This window comes from Lucilia sericata, unplaced genomic scaffold, assembly GCF_015586225.1.
Source record: "Lucilia sericata isolate MDLA Ls3-8-SP2 unplaced genomic scaffold, ASM1558622v1 Contig005750F_arrow, whole genome shotgun sequence".
In the NCBI taxonomy this organism is placed as follows: Eukaryota; Metazoa; Arthropoda; class Insecta; order Diptera; family Calliphoridae; genus Lucilia; species Lucilia sericata.
In genome coordinates, this window is record NW_023997602.1 from 2,501 (window position 1) to 20,149 (window position 17,649).

The 17,649-nt window shown below is 27.6% G+C and overlaps 1 protein-coding gene across 1 annotated transcript; it reads left to right on the forward strand.

The window, feature by feature from the left end:
* Positions 1-1,013: 1,013 nt before the first annotated feature.
* Positions 1,014-16,934, forward strand: LOC119615540 (neurabin-1-like; the record flags this gene model as incomplete). The annotated part of the gene is given in 16 exon segments (XM_037971555.1): positions 1,014-1,036; positions 2,393-2,927; positions 2,929-3,748; positions 4,806-5,158; positions 5,265-5,464; positions 5,532-5,709; positions 7,846-7,899; positions 8,025-8,625; positions 11,056-12,043; positions 13,455-13,591; positions 14,456-14,474; positions 14,476-14,552; positions 14,555-14,622; positions 14,624-14,653; positions 16,442-16,585; positions 16,587-16,934. Coding segments are annotated over 16 exon segments (4,350 nt in total), but the record flags the coding sequence as incomplete, so codon positions are not given.
* Positions 16,935-17,649: the final 715 nt, after the last annotated feature.

The following is a 17,649-nucleotide window of genomic DNA, read 5'->3' on the forward strand; positions in this document are numbered from 1 at the left end:
AGCAACAAAACGAACATTACCTGACTTGGCATCACTCCACAGAAGAAATCTGCTAAATCTTGAAATTATTTACATTTTCTTAAAAAAGGTTTTTTTATTTGATATTTTTTTTTGATTTAAATTTTATTTTAAAATATTTTTTTATTGTTTGACATAAACACATTAATATTTGTATTTTTATTTTTGAATTGGTAGCACTTTTATCGGCGTTAAAATTAACTTGTATAATTTTACACGTTAACTCCTAACGTTTATAAATTTTAAATTTATATGAAATTGCCTTTGAACGTTAGCAACAAAACACAACTAATGTCATAAATTTTAATCTTTTTTTTTTCTTTAATTTGAATCAATAAATTTTATTTATTTGTGCATTTTTTAATTTATATTGCTTTACTTAGATAATTTATTGCTTTATATTAATTTTTTATATATTTTTTTAATTGTTGCATGTATTTATTACGTAAATTATAATTTATTAATATTTTATTTTTTTTATTTATTAAAATTAATTATAACATTTTTCTTTTCTTTTTTTATTATTATTTTCATGCTAAAAATTTGCTTGCCTACTTGATAAATGTACGTGTTTGTCTCTCTCTCACACACACACTCTCTATCTTTTGCTGTTTGTACGTGTGTGTGTGTGCTGTATTTTTGTTTATTATTTGCCTGTGTGTATTGTATTTGTCTTGCAATTTATTTTTGTTTACTTCATTTTATTTTGCAACAATATTGTTTTTTTTTTAAACGCGTCCATTTTTTTAACCTCTTACCAACACCATTTTACTTTTGGTATATTGGTATGCGTGCTGAAAATTAATAAAAAAAAAACAAAAATCAAATGCATTGTTTGTTTGTATTTTGTTTCCTGCCATTTGAACGTGATCTTTGTCGCTCTCTTTTTATTATCCTGCATCGTATTTTTGTTATTGTTGCTGCTGCTGTTTATTATTATTTGTTGATCAACTTTATTTATTACTGTTGTGTTGTTGTCTATTTGATTTTCATGTAGAATTTTGGAAAGCAAAATAAGGTTTGTTTAAATTATTGTTTTTAATTTAATTTGAAATAATTTGGTGGCGGTTTCTATGTTCTTTTTTTAGTTTTAATTTGTAACTAATAATTAATCATTATTTAAGAAAAGTTTTCTTTGATTCCCACCTAGGCTTTAGTTTGTTTCTCTACAAAGAGCATCTTGCCTATGGACAAGTCAATTGAGTAGTCTATACTGTTTACTAGTCTATTGATTAGACTATAGACTAGTCTATATTCTAGGCTACTGTCCTGTGTATGGACTTGTCTATCGACTAGTCTATTGACTAGACTATGAACTAGTCTAATGACTAGTCTATTGAATAGTAAGTAGATTAGTCTACTGATTTGTCTTTTGTCTAGTCTATAGAGTAGTCTATGGACTGGTCTATTGGTTCGTCTATGGACTAATCTAAGAACTAGTCTATTTACTAGGCTATTGACTCGTCTATGGACTAGTCTATAGTCTAGTCTATAGACAGATCTTGGGAGTAATCTATGAACTGGTTTATTGTCTAGTCTATGGGTTAATATATTGATTAATTCATGCACTAATATGTTGACTAGTCCTATGGACTGCTCTATAGAGTAGTCAATGAACAGGTCTATGAACTGGTCTATAGAGTCGTCTATGGACTGGTCTATTGACTGTGTTATGGACTTGAATGTTGACAATATGGACTAATCTGTGGAGAGGTCTACTGATTAGTCCTATGAACTGATCTATTGACTAGTCTATGGAATAGTCTATGAACTGGTCTATTGGACTAGTTAATAGACTAGTCCATAGACTAGTCAATTGGTCCTTTAGACTATAGACTGGTCTATTGTCTAGGCTATGGATTTGACTATTGACTAGACTATGAACTATTCTTTCGATTATTGACTATTAACTAATCTATTGTCTAGTGCCTTATCTATTAGTCAACTGACTCTTCTATGGACTAGTCTAGGAACTACTCTATTAACTAATCTAATTAGTCTATTGACTAGATCATAAAATAGTCTAATGAATAGTCTATGGAAAAGTTTATTGACTAATCTATGGGTTATCTTATTGACTTGCCAATGGCCTGGTCTATAGACAATTCTATTGGCTGTAATATGTTTACAAAACATCTAACAACCATAACCTAACTATTAATTCCATTTCAATTATTTTGCACCCATAAACATATTTACGATTCATAAGGAAAATTAACAATCAAACTTTAAACTAAAGTTTAAAGAAAACAACTAAGTTTTTCCTTTATTTACTCAATCTCTCTATAGATAATAAGCTCTATATCTATTCAATAATAAATAAATTACTAACAATTTGTCTCCATATCTCTCTTATATTATTCTGTTTTTCCAGACAACAATCACTTTTATCTGACGAACAAGCCAAAGAAGTTGAACAAATACTATCAGCAGCACCCACAGTTGGGGTTGCCGTTGCAGCGGTAGTAGCCACCGCTAAATCACCCACTAGCATTAAGAATCTCATAGAGGAAGTAACGCCACAAACACCATCGCCACCAGCTGAAAGTCACAAACAACAGGAGCAACAACAACAACAAAAAGAAATAGAACAGATTGAGAAGGAAATACAACCGGAATCGGAAAAAGACACAAATAATTTAGAGGAACTCATATACAATGATAAACAAGAAAACATTTCAATAAACCAAAAGCAACAACAACAACAGCAGCAGCATCATATTATCAACAATTCTGTTATAAATATACAAACAACTTCAGTTTCATCACTAGCTGACAAAGATGATGACGATAATGATGTTGATGATGACGATAACGACAACGAGGATGATGATGATATTGAAGATGTAGATATTGTTGGTTTTGGCGCCACTTCTGTATGTATTAATTCAACATTTACTAGCACATCCTTCTTCGGCATTAGTAGAGGAAAAACAGGAAACAAATACCACAACTACAACTGTAACAAAAACTGCAACAACAGTTCAAAATGAAACAGCAGCTACTGCTACAAAGCCTGATGACGATGAACCAGAATGGTTGCGTGATGTTTTAGAGGCTCCCAAACGTAGTTTAGAAAATTTATTAATTTCATCATCTGCATCACAAAACACTTCTAGGGATAAACATTCCGTTGAATCAACTTCGTCGACATCATCCTCTTCATCTTCCTCCATACTTGCCAATGATGTGGTCGTGGTAACCACTGCCTCAAAAGTTGAGACAACCTATGATGAAGCCAATGATAGCACCACTATCTATATAACATCACAAAGTGAACAGCAACAACAGCGTCATCATTATTCCCCCGATAAATATGATCAGCAGCAGGAAAACTCTTCGCCAACTTCATTTTTGAATCGTACATTCATACAAGATTCCACTGTTAATTCAACATTACACAATAATACAACTGCTGCATCGAATAGCACAACAACTGGTACAGCAACAGCTGAATCATTACATGAATCAATCGTTTCGGTTGAATCAACCCAATCGGATGCCACATTTAATCAGACGACAACAATTGATGATAGTATTATATCGAGTAAACACAATTCCACTTATTCATTGGCCGATAACGAGCAGCATTCATCATTGAATACTACAACTGAATTAGATGATTCACAGTTCTATATACCCGAATACCCACCGGTGCGTAGTAAAGAAGTCTATGTCGAATCGGGGGTACATTACTTTGAAGATGGCAATTTTTGGATGGAAGTACCCGGTAAGTTGGAAAAGTACATTTTATTAAAAAAAATCTGTTATAGAAAATTTTCTGAAATTTCTCTTTGTTATAGAAACAGTTCAGAAAACTTTTCTTTTTATAGAAAATTTTCGGAAAATTCTTCTTTTATAGAAAATTTCGAAAATTCTTCTTTTATAGAAAATTTCGGAAAATTCTTCTTTTATAGAAAATTTTCGGAAAATTCTTCTTTTTATAGAAAATTTTCGGAAAATTCTTCTTTTTATAGAAAATTTTCGGAAAATTCTTCTTTTTATAGAAAATTTTCGGAAAATTCTTCTTTTTATAGAAAATTTTCGGAAAATTCTTCTTTTTATAGAAAATTTTCGGAAAATTCTTCTTTTTATAGAAAATTTTCGGAAAATTCTTCTTTTTATAGAAAATTTTCGGAAAATTCTTCTTTTTATAGAAAATTTTCGGAAAATTCTTCTTTTTATAGAAAATTTTCGGAAAATTCTTCTTTTTATAGAAAATTTTCGGAAAATTCTTCTTTTTATAGAAAATTTTCGGAAAATTCTTCTTTTTATAGAAAATTTTCGGAAAATTCTTCTTTTTATAGAAAATTTTCGGAAAATTCTTCTTTTTATAGAAAATTTTCGGAAAATTCTTCTTTTTATAGAAAATTTTCGGAAAATTCTTCTTTTTATAGAAAATTTTCGGAAAATTCTTCTTTTTATAGAAAATTTTCGGAAAATGTCTTTTTTTATAGAAAATTTTCGAAAAATTTCTTTTTTTATAGAAAATTTTCGAAAAATTTATCTTTTTATAGAAAATTTCTCTTTTTTATAGAAAATGTTCAGAAAATTTCTCTTTTTTATAGAAAATTTTCGGAAAATTGCTCTTTTTTATAGAAAAAGTTAAGAAAATTTCTCTTTTTTATAGAAAATTTTCAGAAAATTTCTCTTTTTTATTGAAAATTTTCAGAAAATTTCTTTTCTATTGAAAATTTTCGAAAATTTAAATCTTTTTATTGAAAATTTTCCAAAATTAGTCTTTTAATTCCTTACTAACTTTTAAACTACTCCCTCCCTACTTATAGGTCTCCTAGACTTCGACGACGATGAACTCTCTTATCCACCCATACCGGTTAAGAAAAATCCAAAAGTACGCTTCAGTTCGGGACCAATACAAGTCTTTTCTACATTCTCTGTCAACGACTATGATCGCCGCAATGAAGATGTCGATCCGGTGGCCGCTTCTGCGGAATATGAACTCGAGAAACGTGTTGAGAAAATGCACGTTTTCCCGGTGGAACTTATGAAGGGCCCCGAAGGTTTAGGTCTCAGTATTATTGGCATGGGCGTTGGAGCCGATGCTGGTCTTGAGAAATTGGGTATATTCGTGAAAACAATAACAGATAACGGTGCTGCGGCACGCGACGGACGCATACAGGTGAGTTGAAATTTTCAAGTTTTAAGATTTTTGAAGTTCAATGTTTACTCTCAAACAAATGGCGAAAACTAATGAAACTTCAATTAAAACTTAAAAATTTGCTCAGGTCAATGATCAAATCATCGAAGTGGATGGTAAAAGTTTAGTGGGTGTAACACAAGCATATGCAGCCTCAGTGTTGCGTAACACATCTGGTCTAGTCAAATTTCAAATAGGAAGGGAAAGAGATCCGGAAAATAGTGAAGTGGCTCAATTGATACGCTTAAGTTTACAGGCGGATAAGGAAAAGGAGGAAAGATTAAAAAGGTAATATGAGTTTAATTAATAATTAAAGAATGTTTTTTTTTTAATTTTTTTCTTTTTTTTAATAAAGACAACAAGAGGAGTATCTCAGACGTACTTTAGACTACTCTGAAGATTCTACTCAACCCGTTTCGGCTAATTCTAGTGTTTGCGAGGGACCTACTAGTCCCGTTCAAGTCGAACATCCCATGGAGGTCGAGGCTACACACTCACAAGAGGTAGAGTCTCTTAAGAGACTGCTACAAGAGGTAATTTGGTTATTTTGTTTAGGGAATCTTCATATAACTTATGCTAAATTTAACTTTTCTTTCTTTTTGCTTAATAATTTGTAAATTTAAATGGACTTATAACTAACATTTTTTGGTCCTACAGCATAAAGCGGTAAATGAGTTTTATATTTAAAGTCTTGTTGTTTTTTTAGTTTTGATTTTATAGCTTTGTAGGGAAAGTGAATAATCATAAGCTTTCTCATTTTAAGTTTGGCATGGATTCCTATTAGAAAAATGTTTAATTTTGATTTTTTTTTTCGAATTTCTGTTAGTATTCCTATATAAGAGATCAAAAGTAAATAAAAATTTGTTTGGAACCTTTTATCTTTTTGATTCAGCGAAAACTTTTCGAAATTTCCATTTTTTATAGAAAGTTTCTCTTTTTATAGAAATTTTTCAGAAAATTTCTCGGAAATTTTCTATTATTATAGAAAATTTTCGGAACGTTTCTCTTTTTGTAAAAAATTTCGTAAAATTTATATTTTTTATAGAAATTTTTCGGAAAATTTCTATTTTTTATAGAAAATTTTCGGAAAATTTCTATTTTTATAGAAAATTTTCGGAAAATTTCGACTTTTTATAGAAAATTTTCGGAAAATTTCGACTTTTTATAGAAAATTTTCGGAAAATTTCTACTTTTTATAGAAAATTTTCGGAAAATTTCTACTTTTTATAGAAAATTTTCGGAAAATTTCTACTTTTTATAGAAAATTTTCGGAAAATTTCTACTTTTTATAGAAAATTTTCGGAAAATTTCTACTTTTATAGAAAATTTTCGGAAAATTTCTACTTTTTATAGAAAATTTTCGGAAAATTTCTACTTTTTATAGAAAATTTTTCGGAAAATTTCTACTTTTTATAGAAAATTTTTACTTTCTATAGAAAATTTTCGGAAAATTTCTACTTTTTATAGAAAATTTTCGGAAAATTTCTACTTTTTATAAAAAATTTTCGGAAAATTTCTACTTTTTATAGAAAATTTTCGGAAAATTTCTACTTTTTATAGAAAATTTTTGGAAAATTTCTACTTTTTATAGAAAATTTTCGGAAAATTTCTACTTTTTATAGAAAATTTTCGGAAAATTTCTACTTTTTATAGAAAATTTTCGGAAAGTTTCTATTTTTTATAGAAAATTTTCGGAAAGTTTCTATTTTTTATAGAAAATTTTGGGAAAGTTTCTATTTTTATAGAAAATTTTGGGAAAGTTTCTATTTTTTATAGAAAATTTTCGGAAAGTTTCTATTTTTTATAGAAAATTTTCGGAAAGTTTCTATTTTTTATAGAAAATTTTCGGAAAGTTTCTATTTTTTATAGAAAATTTTCGGAAAGTTTCTATTTTTTATAGAAAATTTTCGGAAAGTTTCTATTTTTTATAGAAAATTTTCGGAAAGTTTCTATTTTTTATAGAAAATTTTCGGAAAGTTTCTATTTTTTATAGAAAATTTTCGGAAAGTTTCTATTTTTTATAGAAAATTTTCGGAAAGTTTCTATTTTTATAGAAAATTTTCGGAAAGTTTCTATTTTTTATAGAAAATTTTCGGAAAGTTTCTATTTTTTATAGAAAATTTTCGGAAAGTTTCTATTTTTTATAGAAAATTTTCGGAAAGTTTCTATTTTTATAGAAAATTTTCGGAAAGTTTCTATTTTTTATAGAAAATTTTCGGAAAGTTTCTCTTTTTATAGAAAATTTTCGGAAAGTTTCTCTTTTTACAGAAAATTTTCGGAAAATTTCTCTTTTTATAGAAAATGTTCGGAAAGTTTCTCGTTGATAGAAAATATTCGGAAAGTTTCTCGTTTTATAGAAAATATTCGGAAAGTTTCTCGTTTTATAATTCATTTTTTTCGGAAAGTTTCTCTTTTATAAAAAATTTTCAGAATTAAATTCTATTTTTATAGAAATGTTTTGGAAAATTTATTTTTTATAGAAAAACAAATTCCAAAAAAGAACAGGCGGCGAAAGTTCAATATTTTTTTCCACAAGTTTCAAAAAGTTTAATATGAAAACTCTATATGCTTTTTTATTGAAATCTTTTAATTTGTATAATATTTATAATTTTTGCACGTTTTATTATTTTAATTTCGTTTATTTTAATTTCAATTATATTTTATTTTAGAGCGAAATGAGTTGCCTTTTAAAGGACGACTTAATAGACACCCTTAAACGGAAGGTGGGTTATTAATTTATTTTTCTTTTCTTTTTTTTATCATGTTTAAATTTTATTTGAATTAGTATAATTTATACTTTGACCTTTTTAATATACATTACTAATATTACAATACTCTCTACATACAGCTCGTCAAACTTGAAACAACTGGCAATGAAAATGAACTGCTCAGCGAACGTTTGCGACAAAGCGAACGTGAACTGGTCAATATTAAAAAAGAGGCTGCTAATCTACAAAATATGCTACAACAATCGCAGGCCCAGTACATGGCCCTCGATAAAAAATACAATAAAGCCAAACGTTTGGTACGCGAGTATCAACAACGTGAGGTAGACATGTGCCATCGTGAGGAATTCTATCAGCAGTTGCTGCAAGAAAAAGACACGGAATATAATGCTTTGGTGAAAAAACTTAAAGATCGTGTTATTAATTTAGAACATGAACTACAGGAGACACAACGTAAGGGTGGCTTCCCAGTCGGTTTACCCTATGACAGTGCCACTCTTAAGCTAACACCCCAAATGATGCGTAAAGCACCACCCAAACCTTTATTCCAGAAATTGGAAACTGAATTATCAGATACTGAGATATCGGATTTATCACCCGACGGCGAGGGTGTCAAGACTGCAACGGTGGAACGTAAGAATCCAGTAAAGGATGAGCTGGATGCTGCAGTACCACAACATGAATTACTGGATAATTCGGCTAATAAAACGAAAATTGATTTGGGTAAGTAAGAAATGATTTATGAGTGTGTGTTTGTGTTGAGTTTCCTTTTCCTATATTGAATTTGAATTCTTGTTTCTTTTTCGACTACCTTTGCTTTGCATTTACAAACTTTTTAATTGTTATTTGAAAAAAAAATGGGGGAGAGGAAAGAAATAGGTGGTGATTTATAAACATTAATAAAAAATCTTGCTATTCGAAAATTTTCTAAATAGGAAATGTTGTAAAATTTTCCATTAAAAGAAAAAATTACTGAAAATTTTCTATAAAAATAAAATTTTTGAGTGAATTTTCAAAAAAAGAAAAATTTTTGGGAAAATTTTCTATAAAAAGAAATTTTTTTCTAAAATTTTCTATAAAAAGATAATCTTTCTGAAAATTTTCTATAAAACAGAGAAACTTTTCGACAACATTTTATAAAAAAAGAATTTTTCCTAAAATTTTGTAAAAAAAAAAAATAATTTTTTTTCGAAAATTTTTTATAAAAAGTGAATTTTTCCGAAAATTTGGTATAAAATGAGAGTTTTTCCGAAAATTTTCTGTAAAAAGAGAAAATTTTCTATAAAAAGAGAAATTTTTCGAAATTTTTTTAATAGAAAAAAAAAATATATTTTGAACATTTTCTATAAAAAGAGAACTTTTCTGAATATTTTCTATATAAAGAGGAATTTTCCCAAAATTTTTATAAAAAGAGAAATTTTTCCGAAAATTTCTGTAAACAGAGAAACTTTTCACAAAATTTTCTATAAAAAGAGAAATTTTCTATAAAAGAGAAATTTTTCGAAAATTTTCTATAAAAAGTGAAATTTTCCGAAAAGTTTCAGTAAAAAGTGAAAATTTCGGAAAATTTTTTAATAAAAAGTGAAATTTCGGAAAATTTTCTATAAAAAGAGAAATTTTTTCAAAATTTTCTATAAAAAAGGGAAATTTTTCGAAAATTTTCTATAAATTTTTTTTTTCGGAAATTTTTCTATAAAAAGAAAAATTTTGGGAAAATTTTCTACAAAAAGATAAATTTTCCAAAAATTTTTTATAAAAAGTGAAATTTTCTATGATAAGAGATATTTTCGAAAAGTTTCTTAAAAACAAGAGTAATTTCAAAAAAAAAGGAAAAATTTTCTATAAAAAGATAAATTTTCTATAAAAGAGAAATTTTCCAAAAATTTTCTATAAAAAGTGAAATTTTCTATGATAAGAGAAATTTTCCGAAAAGTTTCTTAAAAAGGAGAAAATTTTCCCAAAAAATGAAAAATTTTCTATAAGAAGAGAAATTTTCTATGATAAGAGAAATTTTCCGAAAAGTTTCTTAAAAAAGAGAAAATTTTCCAAAAAAAAAAAGGAAAAATTTTCGGAAAATTTTCTATAGAAAGATAAATTTTCCAAAAATTTTCAATAAAAAGATAAATTTTCCAAAAAATTTCTATAAAAAGTGGAATTTTCTACGATAAGAGTATTTTCCGAAAAGTTTTTTTAAAAAAGCAGACATTTTCTTAAAAAAAGTGAAATTTTCTGAAAATTTTCAATAGAAATAGAGAAACTTTCTATAGTAAAGAAATATTCCAAAAATTTTTTATAAACAAAGAGATTTTTTCGAAAATTTTCCCTAAAAAAAGATAATTTCTTTTTAAAAATTTAATTTATTTTTTTTAAATCACCACTTTTTTACTCTCTCTTTTGACTTTCCCTTGTATTTAAAAATTTTGCACCAGTTTATTCTGTGTTCATTTCCTAAGCACCTTTTCTTGTATTAAGCACCGCTTTGTAATTTTACTAAATCCTTTTTTATATAAAAAAAACTACACAAATTCCTTAAAAAAATATCTTAATTTTCTATCAAAAATTCCAAACCTTAGTTTTTTTTTCTTTTACGTTAAATATTCTGTGTTCATTACTATTTTATTTTCTTTGTAAAAAAAACGTAACCACAAAAAACTTAAGAAATTGTAATTTTTTTATTTTATTTTTCTTTTTTTATGTAAAAAAAAAACAAACAAAAACTCATTTATTTTTCAAAAACAACTATTTCTATTTAAAAACTAAATATATTTATGCGCTGCTGTTGTGCTCTGTAAATGTTGTTCGAAAATGTTTCTAAATAAAAAACTTGTGTCATGTATACTGTCTGCTGTCCAAAAAAAACATAAATTTTAAATAAATTTACGTTAATTGTTTTTGTAAATCATAAATGCCAAATAAAAATAAACTATAAAAACGAAAACTCTAAACAATCATCATCAAAAACAATCTCATCAATATTTCAAATACTTGCCACGCCTACTTTTTTAACATTAAATCAAAAATTAAAAAAAAAAAACGAAATTGCTGTTGCTGCTTGAAAATTAAATTTTACCAATATACTCCACCTACACTTACTTGCAATACGTTAACCAAAAAAAAAAAAAAAAATCATAAAAACAAATAAACTAAAACTAGCTTCCCGTGGTGGTCTAGCAAATCGTCAATTGCCATCGGTTAATAATTCCAATACTAGTTCGAGTGCCTCGAATGCCACTACAGCGGTCACCATAGCAGCTGCCAACAGCACTAACAATTTATCTAAACGCACTCTTAGCAACAGTAGCTCTGATTGTGCTCTCGATGATAGTGAGGATGAGACTGCTGCTGCTCCAGCTACTGCTGGCTTAATGCTTAATAATATTCATCATAATCATCACAATTCCACGTCAACACATGAACTTAATATTTTAAATGGTTTGCATCAACTCCAACAACAGCAACAACAACAACACCAACATCTACAACAACAACACAACAATATCATTAGTAACGGCCATCACAACAATAGTAACAATATTTTAAATAATAGTAACAGTAACAATAACAGTAATAGCAATAACATTTGTAATAATAGTAGTAACGGTGGCGGCATTAGTAGTGTTGGAGTAGGAGTAGTCGTCGGTGGTATTAGTAATAATACTAGTAGCACAAGTAATGCTGGTATTATTGCCGGTACAACAACCGCCATTTTACTTAATTCCACATCATCCTCATCATCAGCAACATCATCATCTGTCAATACTAGAGAACAGCAAATTAATCAATTGTATGCTCAAGTTCATAAGGATCATAAGAGTTCCGCATCATCTGCTTCACATACCGGTTTGCCGGCATTATTTAAAAATACTCTGGGCTCACCCGGCGGTATTGAAACGTCTTCTAGTCCTAATGATTTTCATCGTGGTGGCATGACCACATTCGGTACTAGCAGCCGTGATCTCAATAGTTCATATGATTCCATTCTAGGATCGAACGATAAACTATCGGAAAACGAACAATCATCGGAGAATTGGATGTATCCGAGTCGACGACGTGTCGGTCCAACGGGAGCAATAATAAGTGGCAAATTGCCACCGACATCATTTACGGAACAATTAAATCAAGCATTAACGGAGAGAGAAAGGTAAGAAAATTTAATTTGAATTTCCTTTTATAATTTTTTTAAATTTTTCCAAAAAAAAATCTACAAAAAGAACAATTTTTTGAAAATTATTTATAGAAAAGAATAAATTTCCGAAAATTTTCAATAAAAAGAGAAATTTCCCGAAAATTTTCAATAAAAATAGAAAATTTTCTATAAAAAGAGACATTTTCCGCAAATTTTCTATAAAAAGAGAAATATTTTCGAAAATTTTCTATAAAAAGAGAAATTTTTCCGAAAATTTTCTATAAAAAGAGAAATTTTTCCGAAAATTTTCTATAAAAAGAGAAATATTTTCGAAAATTTTCTATAAAAAGAGAAATTTTTTCGAAAATTTTCTATAAAAAGAAAAATTTTCCGAAAATTTTCTATAAAAAAGAAATTTTCCGAAAATTTTCTATAAAAAAGAAATTTTCCGAAAATTTTCTATAAAAAAGAAAATTTTCCGAAAATTTTCTATAAAAAAGAAATTTTCCGAAAATTTTCTATAAAAACAGAAATTTTCCGAAAATTATCTATAAAGATAGAAACTTTCCAAAAATTATCTATAAAAACAGAAATTTTCCGAAAATTATCTATAAAAACAAAAATTTTGTATATAAAGTGAAATTTTGCTGAGATTTTCTATAAAAAGAGAAATTTTTTCTATAAAAAGAGAAAATTTCCGAAAATTTTCTATAAAAACCGAAATTTTCCGAAAATTTTCTATAAAAACCGAAAATTTCCGAAAATTTTCTATAAAACCGAAATTTTCTATAAAAACCGAAATTTTCCGAAAATTTTCTATAAAAACCGAAATTTTCCGAAAATTTTCTATAAAAACCGAAATTCTCCGAAAATTTTCTATAAAAACCGAAAATTCTCCGAAAATTTCTATAAAAACCGAAAATTTCCGAAATTCTCCGAAATTTTCTATAAAAACCGATAATTTCCGAAAATTTTCTATAAAAACCGAAAATTTTCTATAAAAACCGAAATTTTCCGAAAATTTTCTATAAAAACCGAAATTTTCCGAAAATTTTCTATAAAAACCGAAAATTTTCTATAAAAACCGAAAATTTTCTATAAAAACCGAAATTTTCCGAAAATTTTCTATAAAAACCGAAAATTTTCTATAAAAACTGAATTTTTTCTATTAAAACCGAAATTTTCCGAAAATTTTCTATAAAAAAAGACATTTTCCGAAAAATTTCCGAAAATTTTTTATAAAAATTTTATAAAAATCTTCCAAATTTTTTCTATAAAAACAGAAATTTTACGAAAATTTCCGATTTTTTATATAAAAGAGATCTAAAAAAAAAAACTTTCCAATAAAAATGAAGTTTCAAATTGTTATTAATTTAAATTTCTTTTTTAAATAATTTCATTTCATATTCATCTTTCTTCATTACAGACGTCTGGGTGATGGCTCATCACGACATTCCAGCGATGATTATACCGAAATAAATAAATCACAATCAGTGGCAGCTATTAACTGTAAAACTTTAATAAATGAAATACGACAAGCAGTAAATGAGGCTCAACCAAAAGGTGACACATCACATTAATTAAATAATTTAAATAAAACAAAAATCACTTAAATTAAAAAAATATAAATTCCCAAAAAAATCACAACAACCTAAGAACTAAATCCCACTAGTAGTTTATAAAAAATTATTGAAAATTCCCCAAAACAATCACCTAAAAAACTAACAAAATTCTAAAAAAAAACATTTTATTTTCTTATAATTATGATAATTATTTTGATTTGTTACTAAAATTAAAACAAAAAACATAAACAAAATTTTATTGGTGTTGTTGTAATTTGTAATAAATAATAATGCCTGCCAAGAAAAGTGTTTGAAGAAAAAAACATTACTTTATATTTAACCGAACAAAATAAGTTGTGTTTTTTTTCTGTTTGTTAAATTTTTGTTAATATTTTATTTTAATTAATGTTGTTATTTTAAAATATATTTATTATATACATAATCAAATATACATAACTTATTATAACCCTTATTAATTATCAATATACATTGTATATTATTAGTATTATTTAGCCATATTTTTATATCAAAACATACAAAAATACAAAGGTGTGAGTGATGTGTAACAATTTATATAAATATCTTTCTTCCTGTCTTTCTCTATTTTACGGTCTTTTTCTTTTCTTATTTTCTCTTCTTTGTTGTATATTTTTCTTTAACATGCTTGCCTTTAAAACAAAATTTGAAAATTTGAAACCGAAAACAATAATAATAATAATAAATGATATTCTGGTAACTCTTAACTAACAAAATTTATTGTTGGATTGATAACATTTTTATAATGCTTTAACTTGATTATTGCGTAATTGTTTTGTGTAAATGAAGTTAAACAGTTATTCCTCATCTTTATCTCCGCCTGGTACAGTACCATGGCAACAGCAAACTTCGGTCTCATAGCAATGGTCCTCCCTCACCAACGAGTATGTCTTCGGGTTGCTCTTCACCCGGTTAGTCTCCCAGCAGGGTTTAGATTTGTCAGGTTCAAGTTCGAGTTTCTCGGAACGTAAGGCAGCGGCTTATAATTATAAAGGAGGGACCGGTACATGAATGGACCAAAGAGCAGGTGAGTAGAAACATTTTCTACTAAATAGAGAAATTTTCGAAAATTGTCTATAAAAAGAATTAAAAATGAACTATAACTAAACTGGCACTGAACTAGAACTGAACAGAACTAGAACTTGAACTGAACTGAAACTGAACTGAACAGAACTAGAACTAGAACTAGAACTGACAGAACTAGAACTGAACAGAACTGAACAGAATTAGAACTGAACTAAAACTGAACTAGAACTGAACTAGAACTGAACTAGAACTGAACTAGAACTGAACTAGAGCTGAACTAGAACTGAACTAGAACTGAACTAGAACTGAACTAGAACTGAACTAGAACTGAACTAGAACTGAACTAAACTGAACTAGAACTGAACTAGAACTGAACTAGAACTGAACTAGAACTGAACTAGAACTGAACTAGAACTGAACTAGAACTGAACTAGAACTGAACTAGAACTGAACTAGAACTGAACTAGAACTGAACTAGAACTGAACTAGAACTGAACTAGAACTGAACTAGAACTGAACTAGAGCTGAACTAGAACTGAACTAGACTGAACTAGAACTGAACTAGAACTGAACTAGAACTGAACTAGAACTGAACTAGAACTGAACTAGAACTGAACTAGAACTGAACTAGAACTGAACTAGAACTGAACTAGAACTGAACTAGAACTGAACTAGAACTGAACTAGAACTGAACTAGAACTGAACTAGAACTGAACTAGAACTGAACTAGAACTGAACTAGAACTGAACTAGAACTAGAACTGAACTAGAACTGAACTAGAACTGAACTAGAACTGAACTAGAACTGAACTAGAACTGAACTAGAACTGAACTAGAACTGAACTAGAACTGAACTAGAACTGAACTAGAACTGAACTAGAACTGAACTAGAACTGAACTAGAACTGAACTAGAACTGAACTAGAACTGAACTAGAACTGAACTAGAACTGAACTAGAACTGAACTAGAACTGAACTAGAACTGAACTAGAACTGAACTAGAACTGAACTAGAACTGAACTAGAACTGAACTAGAACTGAACTAGAACTGAACTAGAACTGAACTAGAACTGAACTAGAACTGAACTAGAACTGAACTAGAACTGAACTAGAACTGAACTAGAACTGAACTAGAACTGAACTAGAACTGAACTAGAACTGAACTAGAACTGAACTAGAACTGAACTAGAACTGAACTAGAACTGAACTAGAACTGAACTAGAACTGAACTAGAACTGAACTAGAACTGAACTAGAACTGAACTAGAACTGAACTAGAACTGAACTAGAACTGAACTAGAACTGAACTAGAACTGAACTAGAACTGAACTAGAACTGAAAGAACTGAACTAGAACTGAACTAGAACTGAACTAGAACTGAACTAGAACTGAACTAGAACTGAACTAGAACTGAACTAGAACTGAACTAGAACTGAACTAGAACTGAACTAGAACTGAACTAGAACTGAACTAGAACTGAACTAGAACTGAACTAGAACTGAACTAGAACTGAACTAGAACTGAACTAGAACTGAACTAGAACTGAACTAGAACTGAACTAGAACTGAACTAGAACTGAACTAGAACTGAACTAGAACTGAACTAGAACTGAACTAGAACTGAACTAGAACTGAACTAGAACTGAACTAGAACTGAACTAGAACTGAACTAGAACTAGAAAACTAGAACTGAACTAGAATTGAACTACAACTGAACTGGACCTAAACTAGATTTTATCTAGCAGTTAATATTATGTCATATTTAAATTTTCCATGCTTCTTTTTCCTACTAGGTTGGCCATTGGCTTTTGGGCATTGAAATGGAACGTTATATACCCGTTTTCAAAGAGCACAATGTCGAAGGTGGCGCTTTGTTATCTTTAGATTCGAAAGATTTAAAAACGTTGGGCGTTACCGGCGACGATAAGCATCGTTTAAAAACGACGACTTAAAGATCTCAAGGCCAGCATTGAAAAGGAACGCAAAGATCAGGAACGTGAGCGACGAGAACGTGAAAAGGCCATACGCAAGGCGGAGAAAAAAGCGGCCAAAAAGAAATAAAATTAATTAATTTAATAATACTAATTATAAACAACAAAAAAATAAAACAAACAAAAATATTTTAATTATTTTAAATTAAATTTAAACTAAATTAAATTAGTTTTTAGAAACTCTTAATATTTAAGCTCTACCAAATATAAATTTAAACACATACAAAAAAAAATCATATATAAAAAAACTTAGCGAAAAAAAAAACTGAAAAATTAGATTAACCTTGTCCAAAAACCAACAACAACAACAGTAAAAGGAAATAATTTAAATATAATAATTATTTATGTATTAATTTATAAAATTAACAAAATAAAAAAAATACCACAAACATAGCATTAGTAGTAATTTTAAACTAAACAAAATAGTCTAATGATAAGTTACTTAAAAACAAACGATTGTCATTTTCTAAGATTTTATTTTGTTTATTTTTTTAATGTACTTTTGTTTTATTTTTAAGCTCTATTGTAAAAATTTTATATTTTAGTTTTTTCTTTTAGTTTAATATGAAACAAAACAATAATTGTTACCATTATTATTATTTTTTTTTCTTTTTTTATTATTATTTTTATTTTATTTTTAAGTGTTATTTTTAAAATACATTTATATATACTTTATTTATTAATTTATGGGTAAATTTTGTTTTGTTTTCTGCTTAACATTTATATAATTTGTTTAATATATAAAGTTTTTTTTTAACATAAAACTGACTGATTTTGAAGTTGTTGTATAGAGAAAAAAAAAATATTAAGAAATCCAAAATTAACAATTAAAATAAACAAATATTAAAAAAACACAAATCATATTATTCATGTATTTCATGTATTTATTTAAAATTTCCAAATTGTATTTAAATGTTTTATATTTATAGTAATTTATGTAGAAAATGAGAGAACAAAAATGTGTTTTTTAGAATTGTCATTAATGGTAAACAAAAATCTAGCAAAATTTT